General features: G+C 52.4%; 2 protein-coding genes and 1 long non-coding RNA gene across 18 annotated transcripts; 1 reads left to right on the top strand and 2 right to left on the bottom strand.

The window, feature by feature from the left end:
- Positions 1-685: 685 nt before the first annotated feature.
- BAG6 (BAG cochaperone 6) lies at positions 686-11,800 on the bottom strand. 16 transcript variants are annotated; one of them, XM_031688175.2, is made up of 26 exons: positions 11,548-11,785; positions 10,780-10,900; positions 9,573-9,690; positions 9,261-9,457; positions 8,964-9,017; positions 8,727-8,801; positions 7,860-8,098; positions 7,226-7,355; positions 6,486-6,683; positions 6,024-6,276; positions 5,591-5,695; positions 5,372-5,479; positions 5,138-5,250; positions 4,946-5,033; positions 4,458-4,741; positions 3,759-4,056; positions 3,430-3,599; positions 3,196-3,249; positions 2,961-3,063; positions 2,739-2,863; positions 2,420-2,566; positions 2,263-2,322; positions 2,008-2,151; positions 1,823-1,930; positions 1,164-1,310; positions 686-872 (listed from the first exon to the last, which is right to left on the bottom strand). In XM_031688175.2, exons 2-26 carry the CDS (start codon positions 10,885-10,887, stop codon positions 777-779), a joined length of 3,522 nt encoding a protein of 1,173 aa, XP_031544035.1. In that variant the 5' UTR covers positions 10,888-10,900; positions 11,548-11,785; the 3' UTR covers positions 686-776. The 16 variants fall into 16 exon arrangements, with proteins under 16 accessions (XP_031544035.1, XP_072801458.1, XP_031544038.1 ...); XM_072945357.1 differs by having other exon boundaries at positions 5,591-5,668; XM_031688178.2 differs by having other exon boundaries at positions 5,591-5,668; positions 11,637-11,785.
- Positions 11,720-15,992, top strand: APOM (apolipoprotein M). The gene is made up of 7 exons (XM_006215322.4): positions 11,720-12,205; positions 13,576-14,097; positions 14,468-14,622; positions 14,897-14,970; positions 15,065-15,163; positions 15,352-15,450; positions 15,855-15,992. The coding sequence occupies exons 2-7, from the start codon at positions 13,984-13,986 to the stop codon at positions 15,878-15,880; spliced, it is 567 nt and encodes a 188-aa protein (XP_006215384.1). The 5' UTR covers positions 11,720-12,205; positions 13,576-13,983; the 3' UTR covers positions 15,881-15,992.
- Positions 14,457-15,554, bottom strand: LOC140687738 (uncharacterized). Its single transcript, XR_012062257.1, has 3 exons — positions 15,491-15,554; positions 15,057-15,120; positions 14,457-14,546 (listed from the first exon to the last, which is right to left on the bottom strand). It is a non-coding gene; the product is annotated as an uncharacterized lncRNA (long non-coding RNA).
- Positions 15,993-16,023: the final 31 nt, after the last annotated feature.

Below are 16,023 nucleotides of genomic sequence, written 5' to 3'. Positions count from 1 at the left end.
AAGGTAGAATCCATTGGATTGTCAACCAGTGTCTCTGTATAACTTCTCTAGCAAGATAGAGTCACCAGGCCTTTTATGTCCATGAGCCAGTGTTCCAAGAGGTCTGGGCAAAAGCTGCAAAGCTCATGACCTGGCCTTAGGTTGCCTCTTCTACATTCTGTTTGTCCAGCATTAAGCTGGCTAAAAGGGGGAGGGGACGGCAACTGCGTCTTAAAAGGAGTAGCAAAGAACTTGCAGCCACATGTCACTTCAGTCCTATCTACAAACAGGAAGTGCCTTTATAGCTGTCAAAGACTGAAGGTAGACCAGTTCCATCACAGTCAGACTTGGTTCAGTTACACTGGTACTACCTCATGCAACAAGCTAAGACTTTAGGTCTGTACCTGCTTGGAAAATGGTTTACTAGATAGCTTGACAGCCCTATTACAAAATGCGCCCACAGTAGGGTTATTTACATGCAAAAGGCTTTTGCACAAAAGCGTTCCTTGGAAGTGGCCAACATTGAAAAAGGCTTGTACGTTTTCTTGTGCTGCACAGTCAAACAATACTGCATATATATGCTCATGGTGAAATGTTAAAAGCTGTCCAATATAGCTGGGTTCCTAGGAATTAATTTAAAAAAAACAAGTTCATTGAAGACATAAGGGAATTAGACTGCCTAATGAAGACAATTCAGAGACAAAAGAGCCAGGAAAATCTGACTTTTATTTCTTAAATACTGTGAAGGAAGAGTGGGAAAATGGTCCCCAGATGATGGAGGGCCATGGAGCAAAGAGCTAGGGATCATCAGCAAAGGCCCTGTGGGCATTAGGGAAGCGCTGAGGGCTGTAGTTAGGGTCTTCCTGCAGTCGCTTTTGTATATCAGCCCGGAGCTGGATAGAGAGCAAAGCAGGTTGGAGAGGTACTGGCCAAACCCCTACAATCCCAGCAACCACACGAAGCCATCCCTCAGAGGCCAACACTTCCCCAACAGCCATATACTGTCCAGTAGCCCAACATGGCATCACTGAGCCTTCCCAGATGCTACTAGGGAAAGCATCTTAAAACCATCAAACGGTAGCCCCAGACTGACCAGTCCACCTCTGAAGGAATCCAGGGAAGAGGGGGCCCTAGCCCAACCCCTCCCACTTGACCATCCCTATGCTACTTAACGGTAGGGGCACCTGCTGCCTGTAGCTCTCCTGAACCTCTGGTGCCTCCAGGTCCCGGCTCAGGCTCTCAGGGCTCGTCAGGGGCCGAGCTCCGGCTGCCTTAGCTGCCCGGCTCACAGCCTCTGAGAGAAGCAGCTGAGGGCCCTCACCCTGCATCATCTGGGGGACGGGGTTGGGAGGGAAAAGAGGATCAACGTCAGCTCCAATGCCACCACCCAGCTCACCCTTTCCATGAGTCAACCACTGAGTCTCCATTCTAGTGGAGAGAAGGGAAATAATCCAAGTTTAGTTTTGACAGCAGAAATGCCTTCCTAATTTTGTTTGGCTCTGGCCAAAACCAGCATTTAAATTTGCTCACTTGGTCTTCAAAATAAGAGAGGCAGGATGGGTCAGGCTATCCAGCATTCACAGCCAGCTAGTCACCAGAGGAAGCCCACCTTATGGAAGCTGGGCCCTAGTCACAGGATTAGGCAACTGAGGGATGACAGCACTGTTAACAGACTAATGCAAAGGTGTGAGGTGACAACCGTGAGCAAGTCTGAGTCCCAGAAAGGTTCTGGTGTCACTTAAATGAGGAGACTAAACTAGAAAGAATTCCTTCCAGCTCTAGTTAGTTTGATTCTGAGAAGGGTATCTGGGTAATGGGAACGTCAGGGGAGAGGCAAACCAACCTTGCGTCTCTTAGCAGGCATACCACTGAGGTAGGCGTCACTCAGGGGGGGCTGTGGCTTCACCTTCCGCTGGCTCTGAATGTCCTGCTGGATAATAGGGACCCATTCCTGGGGGGGATATGATGATGAGAAATTCCCACAAGTTTCAGCTGCCTTAGCCCACTGGGTCACCTCCTGACACTCACTGGGGGGACTGCTGCTGCCCAAGGTTCTGTCTCAGCCGAAGCTCCATCCTGTTCGTCTCGGGAGCCCCCCTCAGGAGCAGGAGGTGGACCTCGGGACATGGCCTCTTCTGCTGTTGTTCCAGGGGCTGGGGACGCATTCTCCCGCTGGGAGTCGGACAGCGGGAAGATCCAGGCTTCAGAATTCTCAGCCTCCAGCCCTTCCACCCCAGCCCTCCACACTCAATATTATCTGGCTCCTCAACCTCTCCCTGGTACCTGAGGCTCAGGGGAAGTTCTCTCTGATCCCTGAACTTCCATTGGCTCCTCAGGAAGTGGCTGTGAAATTAGACAGAGGAGAACACCACAAAGCGCCCTCTCAGATCTCTCCAGGTCCCTCAGGTTCCCTGACCCCACAGTCCATCAGGTTCCTTACCTGGGGCGGGTCACCAACCCTACGGACGTATCTGAGGATGGCATCAGGGCCCACAGGCATGTGCTCCAGGACCACCTGAAGTCTCAGTCCCATCATAGTGGTCAGCCAGCTCACCAAGGATGGATTTACTCCACGAGACATGCGACGCTGAGGGGCAGAAAGCAGACTAGAACACAAAATGCTCAAGCAGCTTTTGAAAGATATCAAAGAGTAAAGGAGGACAGTTTGGAGGGAAAAAAACTGAGAACTGCAGGATACCAAAGAGAATGGAAACCCGAGAAAATGAAAGGCTGGGGATCTGGGGTTCAGTGATGCTTACAATTCGGCCATTGATGACAGCAGCAAGCTCCATCTGCTGTCCGCCCAAGCAGTGCAGGTTCAGGGCCAGGCATTCAAACAAGCCCTGGTTACACAATTCCAGCAAACGGGCCCCAAATCCACTGTCTGTGGGCAAGACATAAGGAAGGAACACTGGCACCTGGTAGCTGCTCTGCACATACAACACACCCCCCAACTCACCCTGGCCCAGCCAGCCCCTGACCTGTGCAGTGCATCACATGAGCAGCAATGCTGTTAAACTGCTCTTGGAGAAATTCCAGGTTTGTCCGGATGATGTCCACACCTGGCTGAACTTGCACCAATGACTGAGACACAAGACACACAAAGACCCCAAAATCAGAAAGCCCAAGAGACTGGGAAGTTGTGAGTGAAGCAGCTAGAATAGCGGCTATCCCACCTGGAGCTGGGAGTGGAGGGGATAGGAGAGGGCTACTCACGAAACTTTCCCGCACGTACTCTTCTAGCCCCGTGATCAACGTGTGGGTGGCCGTCTAGGGGAGAACAGCACAGCTTTACAACAAAGCCCCACCCCTCAAGGCACTCCCCACCCCATCACAAGTCCAGGGCTTGGGCTGCGGCAGTCGCAGCTTCAGACAACAGATAAAAAGAGTCAGGAAAAAGAAACAGAAGGTGAGAAGGAGGAGAGCTCTGGGCCCAAGGTCTTCATTTACCCGGATGTTACCAGGTGTGGGCTCCTGGCCACCCAAGTAGTGCTGGTGGAAGAAGGATCGCAGCTGGGGCTGGAGCCGCTGCAGTGGCTGGAAATGCCCATGGAGAAGCATCACCACATCCACCATGGAAAAGTTCTGGCACAGAAGAGAGAGCAGGGCCCCAAAGAATCCTAGGGAGAGGTGCAGAAGTCAGCAGCGATCTGGACCACTTGGCCTACCCACCAGCCCATCAGCCTCATCCCACCTTGGCAATATCCCTAAACAAAGGCCATCTACCTTCCCCTGGCTGCCCCTCCCTGGAGAAGGCCAAGGCACCCTCATTTGCTCACCAAGGGCCCCATCAGCCCCGGGCTCAAAGATGTTGCTGGATCCACTGAGGCGTTGTATGAAAGCAGCGATACTTTCACTGCTGCCAGCCCGAGCTCCCAGGGAGCCCAGCAGGGAGCTCAGTACACCCTGCACCACTGAGGTGAAAAACTCCAGCGGCAGGCTCTCAGGACCCAGACCTCCAGGACTCCCTGTGCCACCAGAAGGGGACCCTGGTGGGGGCACCGTCTGCTGCTCTGGGGCTGGAGGTGGAGGCGGGGGTGGAGGGGGTGGAGGGGGTGGAGCAGCCGTTTGTGTTGCCTGGCCAACAAAGAAGAAATAAAGAACAGAAAATGAAGTAAGAATGGGGACAAGGACAGAAAATGCCATCAGGAAAGCACAACTCAACAGGGGTCTTGAAGACAGGGAGCTCTACTTTGGTCTCTGCTCCTTAAAGCAGAAGGTCCAGGAGTAGTTTACTCCACAGCAAAGTGAAGTCCAGAGACTACCTCTCTCCTTCTGAATGAGTCAGGTCAGAAAGCAATGACACAAATTACTATGCCTCTCTCTCTCAACCTCATTCTCCTCATCTCCAAAATGGAGGATTCTAAGTCAATACACTCCCAGGGTCCCTTCCAAGTGGCAATATAATGGCAATAAGACACCACTGCCCCAGGCTTGGGAACAGGAAGGGGGAAGTAGAGAGCAAGCCAGCCTCTCACCTGCAGGAAGTCAGTCATACCCTGGAGAAAGGCAGGGACACCAGGCATCGCCACAGTGATGGTGGGAGAAGCCATGCCAGGCCCTGCAGCCCCTGGCCCTGCAGGCCCCAGCAGGTTCCCCAGGAGCTGAGAGAATTGAAGATCAGAGGCAGAGGGCTGAGGGGGTGGAGGCTGGGCAGGCCCCCCTGGGGCAGGGCCAGCTGTGGTAGCCGTGTTGGTAGTGCCAGCACTGGCCGAAGCAGTGGCAGGGGCTGGAGGTGGAGCCATTCCTGGGGTCCCCTGAGCTGTAGAGACCAAAAGAAAAACGTTGAAATCTGAAGAAAAGCAAGACACCACAGGATCTCCATTCTGGCCTTCCCAGCAGGAAGGCAAGAACAGAGAAATATGGAGAACTGGGAAGCGGCCAGTGAGGAGACCGGGAGGGGAACACCAGCCTTCAGAGCCATGGAGACCTCTTCAGTTCAAGCTGGGGAAGAACGAAGACTCACCCACAAGGACAGGCTGCATAAGAAGCTGCCCCACAAGGCCGCTCACCATCTGGGCTAAAGAGGCATTGGTCCCCAGACCAGCGCCCGGCTGAGGGGAAAGAAGGGGAGGCTTTCAGTCTTGGCTTCTCCATGCCCCACCACAGGATTTCCTCCTCACCTTCTTTCCCACTGGGACTCCGCCACCTCACTCACCAGAGCCCCCGAGACAGGGGGCCCCCCAGGATGGGAAGGCCGAGCCTGGGGAGGGGTGGGCCGGGCAATCACCACCCGGGTCGGAGCTGTTGGGAAGCCTGGCACCTGCTGTCCTGTAGGGGGCAGAGGGGAGAAACCAAAGAGGGCTGAGGGCCGGGCCCTTGTCCGCCAGCCGATGATACCAGCACCGTGGACCGGGCCCCACCGCCCAGGCTTCCCCTTTCAGGTCATTACCTGCGGCCGCGGAGGCAACAGCTGCCACCATGGCCTGATGAGTGATCTGGTGGGCGACGGCGTGCATGAACTCAGGGGGCAGGGAGGGCAGCTGGATGAGGGTGGAGCCTGGGGGGTGGGTCTGATGTAACCTTGAACCTGGACCCCCTTCAACCCACCCACTTGGCTCTACCCCGTCTCTACCCAGAGCTCAACCTGCTCTGAAGCCCTCACTCTTACCCAGGGTCTGGCCATGACCAGGGGGTCCTAGGGGGCCAGTGGGGGCACTCGGAACTCCACCAGGCTGTGTGCCAGAATCTGGGCAAGAAGACAGAGAAAGTGGCCCTGAGACAGGCAGGGCCAAGGCCTAACTGTATCCTCCTGAGATCAGCAAACTGCAGGCCTTCACTCCCTCAACCAGAAAGCCCACCTTTCATTCCATCTAGACACGGAGTAGACACTTCTTTCATCGTGCAAACAACTCTCCAAGGACAAGCAGTTCTTCCTGCCCCTCCCCGTACACGCCAACTCAAGGAGCTTCTGCTCTGGTCTCAGTTACTGCTGACAGCCCTGGCCTCTTGTTCCCTTGCCCTGGCTCTCTCATACCTCAGTTCCAGCCCGACCTCCCTCATTGCGCTGCTCTTCTCTCTGCTGGCAACTGCTCCTAACTCACCTTGAATGTTCATGTGCATCATGACCACGGGTTCCACGCTCTGGTGGGAAATCCGGATGACCCTCGGGTGGCTGGCAGTCGGAGGGGGAGCTGGCCCTGGTGGGGAAGCCCCCTCGGTCGAAGACTCCACAGTGGTCGAAGAGGGAGCCAGGGAAGAGGCCTGCCCAGGACCAGGGGGAGGTGTCTCTGCATTGGGAGTTGGGGGGGGCCGAGTCCCATTCCCCGTCATGGTCACAGTGGTCCCCACATTGATCTGGAGGACACAGATGAACAGGGCAGCCGTGAGAAAAACCCCAGAGCTTAACCCAGAGCAACCCGTGAGATACTTCTAAATTCTCCATCCTGCCTACCAATATGTTTCCAAAGTCTGACCCTTTCTAACCTGCCTTGAGCCGACAGCTTCTCTGGGTCATCCTATCAACGGCCCTCCACTGTCTCTCAGCCGGGCTTCCTCTGACCCACCTGGATGGGGATGGCTGCCTGCTGGAGCACCATGGGGGTGGTGTAGTGAGACATGGGCCGGACCACATGCAGGTGGCGGGGGGGTGCACAGGCCAGATTGCAGCGCAGGTCTGACAACGCCACAAAGGTGTTGCCCAGCAGCCGCAGGCTCTCGCCAACCAAGTTGATCAGGCGCTGGTCCTCTTCACGGCCCTCTTGCTGTAGCCCCAAGGCCAAACACAGAAAAGCAGAAAACATTAGGCTGGCATTCACCTTGCTAACAAAAATACCACCTTGAGAATATCATGTCCTCTACATCTTCAAGCATATCCTTAGAAGCCTCTGGGTAGACCAAATCTTTGCCAATAAGTTCTATTTTACACACATAGTTTCCTATCAAAATAAACCCTACAATAAATCAATAAGGTATCATCTGCTAATCTCCCTTAGTTTTTTTATGTTTTTATTGAAGTGTAATCAATTTGCAATGTTAGTTTCAAATGTATCCCTTATTTCCTAAACTTCCTAAACAAGTTGAGGGACCAAGAGGTTGCAAGAACAGTGGTTATCATTAAGATCCCCACCTTCTCTGTCAAGAAGGGAAGATCGCTTACTTGCAAGTCCAGAGAGAAACCATTTTGTTACAAGTCCAGAGAGAAACAATTTTGTTGCAGACAATGTGTTTTGTAGGGGGAAGGGGTGATCTGCATTTCACCCTGTTCCACCTGGAGTAGTGGAGGTGGGGGGCGGGCGGGGCTCACATTGTTGTTGTAGTCCGTCGTGGCAGCGGCACCCAGAACCTCATAGTAGCGCTGCAGGAAGGGCTGGAGGCGGCTCTCAAGCCGCTGCAGCTCCTGAAGCACCTCGACATACTCCGCGGGGGAAGGATGGCTGTGTGCAACCCCAAGAGGCAGTAAGCCAAGGTTTTCCTTAGATTCCCAACCTCACATGCCCACCCTGTCTCTTCCTGGCTTCCCAAACCCCTGACCCAATCCTTCCCAAACTAGCAGAGCTTCTGTTCTTTAACTCCACCCAGGGGAAGATGGGGAGAGGAAAATAAACCGCTTCCACCCTCCCCACCACACTTATCCTGTACCTACAATGGCGAAAATCTAACTCTGAAAAAGAGATGGGGCCTGGATGAACTCAGAGGAAAGAATATCCATCAGGCTCAGGAAACACCATTTGGATTTCCTTGCCCCAGAGAGGGCAGCGCTTCTGGCTCAGCAGCCAGTCCTAACTTCATTTACCTACTCCCCCCTGCCCCTCAACACCAACCCTTCAAGGAAGACTTCCAAGCAATCCTTCCTCTCCCATCAGACCCCTCCTGGTCCCCGTACGTTACTTAGAATCCCCAACCCACTCCCACCACAAAAGGTTCCCTCCATCTCTCACTTGGGTGCATTTGTCTCTGGGGCAGGTGTTGCGCCCGCTGGGGCTGGGCCGGAAGGGGTGAGCTCCGGGCTCTGGGCGGCGGCATGCTCCTCCACTTCCTCTGCCTCCATGGGCTCCCGAGGAGGCACTTCACTTTCGACCGGTTCTGATGTTTGAGAGCTCAAGGCTACTGGCTCCGGGGCCACAGCTGGCGTCTGAGGGGGTGGCTGACTGTGCTGTGCTTGGGACCCTCCTCGGCACTGCAGGTGGGGAGAGTCAGGGCACCAAAGGCAGGATGAGACTGCGGCAGAGGCTTACCCAGGTCGAAGCAGACTGAGTGGAGAAGCTGTGCTAACCAGGCTCCCCGAAGGCAGGGGTCCTCATCTGTATCTCTGACCCCCTAGCAACCAGTGTAAAGCTTACACAAATTAGATGTGTGACAAATATCTGTAATACCTGCAAACAAATTACTAAAGAAAAGTAAGCATTGTAGTTCCCTATCCACCAAGAGAAGAGAAAGAAAAGGCCACTGGTTGCAGCTGCAGTACAAACTAATGAAGTTAGCCCACCCCAGTATCAAACATGCTAAGACATTTTTAAAAAGCACAGAATCCTTATTTAATTGAAAAGACATATTGTGAGAGTTATCTGACAAGTCTGCAACAAACTTCTCAGATACCAGGCACTCAGAGGATCAGCAGGGACAAGACAGTCTCACAAAGCTACTTTTTCTGCCCAAAAGAATAAAGATTGCAGAGAAGAGACCAGATTAGGAAGAAAGAATCCAGTGGATGTGGCCAGTCATGTCCTCACCCTTGGGCTGAGAGAAAAGGGGTAGGGAGGATGGGAAGAGAGACAGACAGACCCCAGCCGGCCTTGCCCACTCACCTCCATCCGGGATAGTAAGGTCTGTATGTCCCTGATCATGTGCTGGGCCATCACCAGCCGGACTCGGGGCTCACTCTACATTAAGAGAAGGAAAAATCAGGGCAGGCTTGGAATAAAGCCACGAGCTCCACCACCTATTAAACCAGGTCCCAGCCATTTCCTCAGCCAGCTCCGCCCCCACCTTATGGCCTCCTTCTCCCAGATCCCCTTCCCTGACCCTCCCAGGCCCCGTGATACCTGAATCGGGGCCTGTTCCATGTTGATGTGAACATCCACAGCAGAGCCGTCACTCTGGGGAAAGGGTAAGGGAAGTTGCTCTGGGAGAAGCCAAATACTAAGGTCTCCCACACTTCCAACTGGTTCTCTGGAGCCCCACCCACTATCTTCTCAAAGACAACGACTATATTATCAGACCACAGGGCCCTCCAAACCCAATCTAAAAACTGAGAAACCAGTCTTATGAGGTCTTGGCTGCTACCACTACCAAAACTACACTCTCCCACAAAAACCTTCCCATGAGGAACACAAGCTTACAGGAAGATTGAAGGTTCCAACCATGACATAGCTGTTGGCATTCCGGTCATGAACAGAGGCCCCAGGCCCCCGAGTACCAGGCGGGGGTCCCCCACCGTGGGTAGCTGAGGCAGACCCTGTTCCAGAAGATGCCCCAAAAGGGAGCTGAAGCTGAGGAGGAGCCCGTTCTACCAGGTGGATAACCTTTCCCCCAACATCTGCAGGAAGAAAAGATACACACCAAAACATTGTAACATTAGGTAAACCCACAGCCTCAGCTCAGGACTCTGGACAACTGCCTCAGCCTCAGAATGGCCTCCCCCACTCCCTTACTGTATTCTTGGAGCTTCTTATCATCCTGCAGAACTCGTCCCTGATAGATGAGTCGTTGTTTCTCAGAAGGGATGCTGACAGAGGCAGCAATGTGCTCCTTAAACTCCTTTACATTCATCTGTAAGGAAGAGACATGAATAGGAAGCAGGGAATGGAAGAAAACAGGAAAGATGGAAGAGGGACAACTGACTTGTGAGGGCGAAAAAAACCCATCCTATCATAAAATCACTACCTATTTGTCTTCATTGTGAGGTAATCATTGTGCAAAGCCCTGAACTAAGGCAACACCTGTCAAAATACTTACGATAAACATAGGGAACTACAGGTTATATGCCTAGGAGAAAATTACAAGGCTGAAAAGCAGAAAAGACTACTGGCATTCCCTTTTCTCCTCCTCTGCCTGGCTCCCAAAGAAATGTGTGTGTCTAAAGATACCAGTGACCCCTTCTCAAACACAAAATGATATAACTCTGTAATCTTAAAGATACAAACGCTGACAAAGAAAATGGAGTGGAGAATCAGGTTAAGGTGGGAAGACTGAGCCAAGATGAAAGAAAAGGGATCAAAACAGAAAAACATTTGTCCTAACCAGACAACTGACTCTTGGGAAGCACCAAGCTGTTTACATACATTTAATTGCAAAAACCTATATGGTTTCCTTAAAAACAGGTAACACGTTTTAAAACAACAGAACAACTCCCTCATGATTTTGTCTCCAATAATGACACAGATAGCTGTATTCCTGCCATTATGCTCAAAAAACCCAAAATACACCATAAATATTAGTAATTCCACTCAAGAGTCTATTAGGGCTCTTCCTGCATTATGAGCTCCATTTTCTCTACTTTAAAAACAACAGTTCTTGTCTGTAAGACACACTTGCACTTTAGGTCTATGTGTTCTGTTTCCCTTCCAAAAGGCAGGAGCCATGTCCGTCCCTTTGGGCTGGGATTCGTTCACGATGTTGGCATACAGATTCCTCCCTCCTTCTTTCCCTTTGCATTTTTATTGAGGTGGAAGAAGGCAGAAGAAAATCTGCCTCACCCAACAGAAACCATAGAGGTAACATCAGGAAATGCTCTGCCTACAACATGAACAAAGGATTCAATGAAAGGAAATTTGAAGACCAGAAAATCAGACTCTTCTCTCAAGCTAAGGAACCGACAAGAGAGTTAATGGATGTCTCCCAGAAGTACTGGGTTCTCACCTGGGCCCCCACAATAAAGGTCCGGGTCTGTGAGTCCAGGGTCTTCACCAGCACCTCCAGGCTGTCAGGCTCTTTCACAGTGGTACTGGTGCTATCATTAGACTCCATGGCCGACAGCTGTCTAAGGAAGAATGGAAAGGAGACGGCCCGCTGTCGCCCAGGGCAGATTTTTATGTACCCGGAAGCCTACCCGGCCCAAGACTCCGCCCCAATGCCTAAAGAGTTTCTCCCACACAAACACACACACTCACACCCGCCCCCATCCCCCTTCTGATTCCGGGGCACAGGGAGAGAGACACAAAGGGCAAGAGATCGACGGCACACGGAGCTGGAGGACGGGAGGTGGGAGGGGCTCCACGATGCCAATCACAATAAGGGAGGGCCAGTCGGGCTAGAAAGCAGCGAAGGAAGGAAGCACAAAACCAGTGTCATCACCGGTCGCGACAGGACAAGGGCCCAAGAAGTCGGCAAATCCTGGGACAACGCAAAAGCGAGGGTCGCGCCAGACCTGGCGGAGAAAGTGGTTTCGCGCGCACGCGCGCCACGCCACGCCCATCGAACCCGCCTAAGTCACGATAAACCCGAGATGACGGACACTCACTGAGGGCCAGACCGGCCAGCTGACTGCCCTTCTCTTCCGCCTTCCCTCGGTGCTCTAGCAAAGCGGCCCAACTAATACACCAGACTCAACACCAAACACACACAGCGCCAGCCAGCGGCTCCGCCCCCGACTTCCCCACGGGACCGTCACTTCCGGTCTCCCCCAACCTGCCACCGACGGCCACTTCCGTTTCCCCGATAGTATTTGGGGATCGCGAGGCGGTACTTCCGGCTCCCCCCAGTTCCCCAAGCTTTACTTTTGTGGGGCACGACGAGAAAGTCCGCGGCCCCAAACAGTAAGCGTCTGCGGCCGAGACGGGCCGGGGCCGGCCTAGATGGGAGGGAGCCGAGCACCCCGAAGAGCCGCCGCCGCCGTCGCCCGGGGGACCGTACTGCGCCTGCGTGCGTCGTACTACGTACGCGTACAGAGTTAGGCACCGCCCCACCCCCGCCGGCGGTGTTCCTTTCACCCGTGCGCGCGCTTGAGCAGTAGGGAGTTGTGGTGGCCGCTATAAATGCCTGAAAAAATCAGTTACTATATGGGACTTTTCGACCTCCTCGAGAGGTGCACTGAACGGCTGTATGGATCTTGGAGTTGGGAGACTGGAGACTATGTCTCGCCAATCTATGTGAAAGTCTTGGCCTGCAGAGAATTTGAGGTGGCACTGTCCTGGCCACCTAGAATTCTGTCCGCCTCTCACTATCCCCCTCGCTGCGACACTCTTTCCGCGCCTCCGGAAGTCACCCTTTACCTAGGCGGTTGGAGGTGGTTCTCGAGCTGACTTGCGTGCGGTGGCGTCGTTGGGCCCGACCTCGGTTTCGTCCGGTGGGCATCTTGCGAGTTTGGGCGCCATGTTCTTCCTCTGCAGTGTGCGGCCGAGGGGACACGCCATGTGTTGGAGAAGCTAAGGATTTACTACCTTTCAAGACTTATGTCTGAAAAAAAAAGACGCCTCCGAGTTTGGGAGTTGGGAGCAAATGGAGTCTGACTGAACCGAAACACAAGGCTCTGACCCTGGAGGATTGAAAGGGCCGCCTGAAGGCTTCTGCGCTCCTGGAGCCGCGGGGGTTACTGTCCCTGTGTCCTCTTCTGTCTCCACTCTTTGGGCAAGGGCCTCGGCCCGCGGTCCTGCCGGGGTGCCTGCCTTCGTGCCCAGCTTTTCTGGGATTTGTAGTTTATACCCAAGGCCCAGTACTGTTTCAATTAAGAGTTCTAATAAGCACCTATTTAGTGAGCCCCTGGTTTGTGTCAGCCAATTTGCTGAGGAGTTCAGGTACTGTCATTTAAAAGCCTTTCAACATTTGAGACGGTTATTACATCCATCTTTAGGCGAATGTAAGTGGCAGAACCGACAAATCCAGGCCTACCAGATTCCTTTGGGTCAAACACTTCTACTGTAGTGCCCCCATAACTTGTATTTTAGTTTTTTATTGTAAAAAGATGTCAAACATGACTCCATAACAATACAATGAAACCTCAAATACCCATCACCCACATTTTGTTCTTTTAACTAAATCGTAAGCCCATAGCAAGCCTCACCTCTGAGAACAAATCTTTATGACAGTCTGTGGGTTATAAAGGAAGCCACACTTTTCATTGCAGTAACTGCTCCACCCACTTGGCACTACCCATGACTGCCTCTTGATAATTCTTTCCTAACCTCCTGTTGAGAACTTAATACCCACCAGAGACTATAATAAGTGCTTTACAATCATTAGTATTAATTATAGCGAGTATTTACTTTGGACTTAACCATGTGCAGGCCGTTGCTAAGGGTTTTATGTGCATTCTCTCTTTTAATCGAATGAGACCGATGATTTGCTCATTTTACAGATGAAAAAGCAGGCATAAAGATGAATAAAATTGTACAACATCTAATAAGTAGTAGATTCACTCTCCTGACCCCAATGTCTATACATTTTAACCACTAGGTTACGTGGATTCTTACTTGTAGTAATAAATCAGAGAATGAATTCATGCGTCAGCCGACTTTTTGGGGGAGGGGGTATACATATTGCCTCCCCAATTATCAGCTTCAGAGAGAAAGCCTCCCATTCACCATGCTCTAGCACTTGGTTCATACCTGTTCTAAAGCACTTACCAGGTTGTACTAAAATGACTTGTTTACATAGCTAATTTTCCTCTGACTGATTCTTCAAGGCCAGGAACTGTCTTACTCATTTTTATGTTCCCAGGGCTTAGCCAGTTCCTAACAAACAGCTGGGACTTAAAAACAGTTTGCTGAGTGAATGTATGAAAGAATCAATCCATCTCTCTTCAGTGCTGCACAGCGCAGCAGATATCCAGGGTTGAAGGACCACAGGCTTCTACCTGGAGGGCTCAACTCTCCTTAAAATTCCTGAGAGATCCTGGACATGCCAGGATGTATTGTGAAGTGGTTACATTCAGTAGAGGAGAAGACCCAAACACTGTAAGTAATCCAGGCTTGGGTTGGAAAACAAGGTTGAAGTTACTCATTAGCAGGTGAAGGATCAAGGGTCGAGGCAAGGGGGCTGGAAGCAGAGTGGACTGAGCAGCCAGTGGGAGAGAACAGTTAAGACACCAGCCACTCCAGGCAGAGCACCAGCTCCTCCTTCCTGAAGATGTTCCACCAAATTTGGGCAGCTGTACTCTACCTCTATGGCATTCTTCTTAACTCCATCTACCAGTGCCCTGAGCACAGTCGATTGACACCTCAAGGAGTGGATGGGAAAGAGGTATGGACTGAGAATTCGGGGAGCTTGGGGTGGGGAGGGTCTGAGGGATGACCAGAAAGCCACACTGGGAAAGGAAGTGGGGAAGAGGTTGCAGGTGTTGTGATGATAATGGCAAGAACAAGTATAGAAATATTAGTGCTGTGGCCATCATTGTGAAGACATGGTGCAACTGGATGGGGCTGGGGGCAGGTTTACTGAGGAGGGGCAAAGAGGAAAAGTCATTTAATGACTCCCATCTCGTGGATCCAACCCCCAGTTGGAAAAAGGCCAGCCAACACCTTCACTTGTAAGTATTGCAGTCCTGATTAACAAACAGGTTGGATGGATTCTGTAGTGGGACCCACCTTCTGCTCCCCTGTTGTCTCTTCAGTTCCCAGAGCCCCACCTTGGCCGGTGGTACTTTATCGCAGGGGCAGCTCCCACCAAGGAGGAGTTGGCGACTTTTGACCCTGTGGACAACATTGTCTTCAATATGGCTGCGGGATCTGCCCCCATGCAGCTCCAGCTTCGAGCTACGATCCGCACGTGAGTGGTGAGGAGGCAGAGGCACTAGTAGGTGCAGTCTCTGCCCCAAGTGAGAGCACCCACCCAGAAAGAGCTGGGCTCTTTGGTATAGCCACTATCCTTGGCCCATTGAGTTCAATAGCTCTATTAGTTTCCCTCTGGAGAGAGATGGACCTAACCATCCCCCAAAGGGGACCCAGGCATCAAGGAGGAATAAGATGGAATAAATAGAGGCTGGTCCTGAGTGGTTGAGGGGTCACTCAGTCTTTTCTCCTTGCCATCACCACCTCTGCAGGAAGAATGGGCTGTGTGTGCCCCGGAAATGGATCTACTACCTGTCTGAAGGGAGCACAGATCTCAGAACTGAAGGTTGGTTCTCTCCAGCCCTTGCTCTCCCCAAGCCTCCTGGGCTTGCTTGGTTTTGCATCGCTGTCCTCACACTTCCTCCCACTCACCCTGACAGGCCGCCCTGACATGAAGACCAAACTCTTCTCCAGCTCATGCCCAGGCGGAATCATGCTGAAAGAGACAGGCCAGGGTTACCAGCGCTTCCTTCTCTACAGTGAGTGGGGATGCCAGGCAGGAAGGGTTGGAGGGAAGCATGGTGAGGTTGCAGGGGCAAGAGAGCCCCTTCCTCTGGGCCCTGTGACATCATCCCAAGAAGGGCTGGGTGCTTCCATGAGGTTCTCACCAGAGGCGGTGCTAAGAAGCAGGGGCTTTGACAGACCTGGGCCTGCTCTGTCCATTCAGATCGCTCACCACACCCCCCCGAGAAGTGTGTGGAGGAATTCCAGTCCCTGACCTCCTGCCTGGACTTCAAGGCCTTCTTACTGACTCCCAGGAATCAAGGTGAGGGGGTAAAGTCTCACAGAAGACAACTAGGACTCACCAAGTCTTCTATGAGACCTGGTTGAAAGGGACTCAAGTGGGCATAGGCGCTGGGCAAAGGCTGGCATCATCAGACTGGCTGTGTTGACACCTCTATTTGTGTCATAGGCTGTGATGGCACCAGAGAAAGTAATCATGGGCTCTGGGCTACTCAAAAGAGAGGTTTCTGATTTTGCAGTGGATAAAAGGGGTGGAGGGTCAGACACGGTGCAGAGGTCTGCAGGGCAAAAAGTCCTCAGAGACCCTCTTCTCTGAAATGCGGGAATGAGGGAGTGCCTTCTTCCTCATCTCAGTACCACCAGCCTTACCTCTCTCCTTGGGTTTCCTTCCTTTCCATCTTTTTCTCTTCATCCTCCTCCCACCAGAGGCCTGCGAGCTGTCCAGTAACTGACCTGTGGCTTCATCTGTGCCCCCAGATGGATACAGAAGCTGACATTGTAGTGGGGGAGAAGCTGGAAAATCCCAACTCCCTTTCAAGGGTAATAAAGGTTTTTCAATCCTCATCTTATTTAGGGGGTTTGTCTCTAGACATTA

This window comes from Vicugna pacos, chromosome 20 (genome assembly GCF_048564905.1).
Source record: "Vicugna pacos chromosome 20, VicPac4, whole genome shotgun sequence".
NCBI lineage: Eukaryota > Metazoa > Chordata > Mammalia > Artiodactyla > Camelidae > Vicugna > Vicugna pacos.
The sequence above is the reverse complement of the archived record's forward strand: the minus strand, read 5'-3'. Positions and strand labels throughout refer to the sequence as shown.

Bases quoted from the DNA above. Each gene is read 5' to 3' on its own strand.
- BAG6 (XM_031688175.2), bottom strand. From the start codon at position 10,887: ATGGAGTCTAATGATAGCACCAGTACCACTGTGAAAGAGCCTGACAGC. The intron at 9,691-10,779 runs GTGAGAACCCAG...TCTTCCTTACAG, and splicing joins CCTTTATTGTGGGGGCCCAG to ATGAATGTAAAGGAGTTTAA. The intron at 8,099-8,726 runs GTGAGTGGGCAA...CCCCACCTGCAG, and splicing joins CCTTACTATCCCGGATGGAG to TGCCGAGGAGGGTCCCAAGC.
- APOM (XM_006215322.4), top strand. From the start codon at position 13,984: ATGTTCCACCAAATTTGGGCAGCTGTACTCTACCTCTATGGCATTCTT. The intron at 14,623-14,896 runs GTGAGTGGTGAG...CCACCTCTGCAG, and splicing joins CTTCGAGCTACGATCCGCAC to GAAGAATGGGCTGTGTGTGC. The intron at 15,451-15,854 runs GTGAGGGGGTAA...TCCTCCCACCAG, and splicing joins ACTGACTCCCAGGAATCAAG to AGGCCTGCGAGCTGTCCAGT.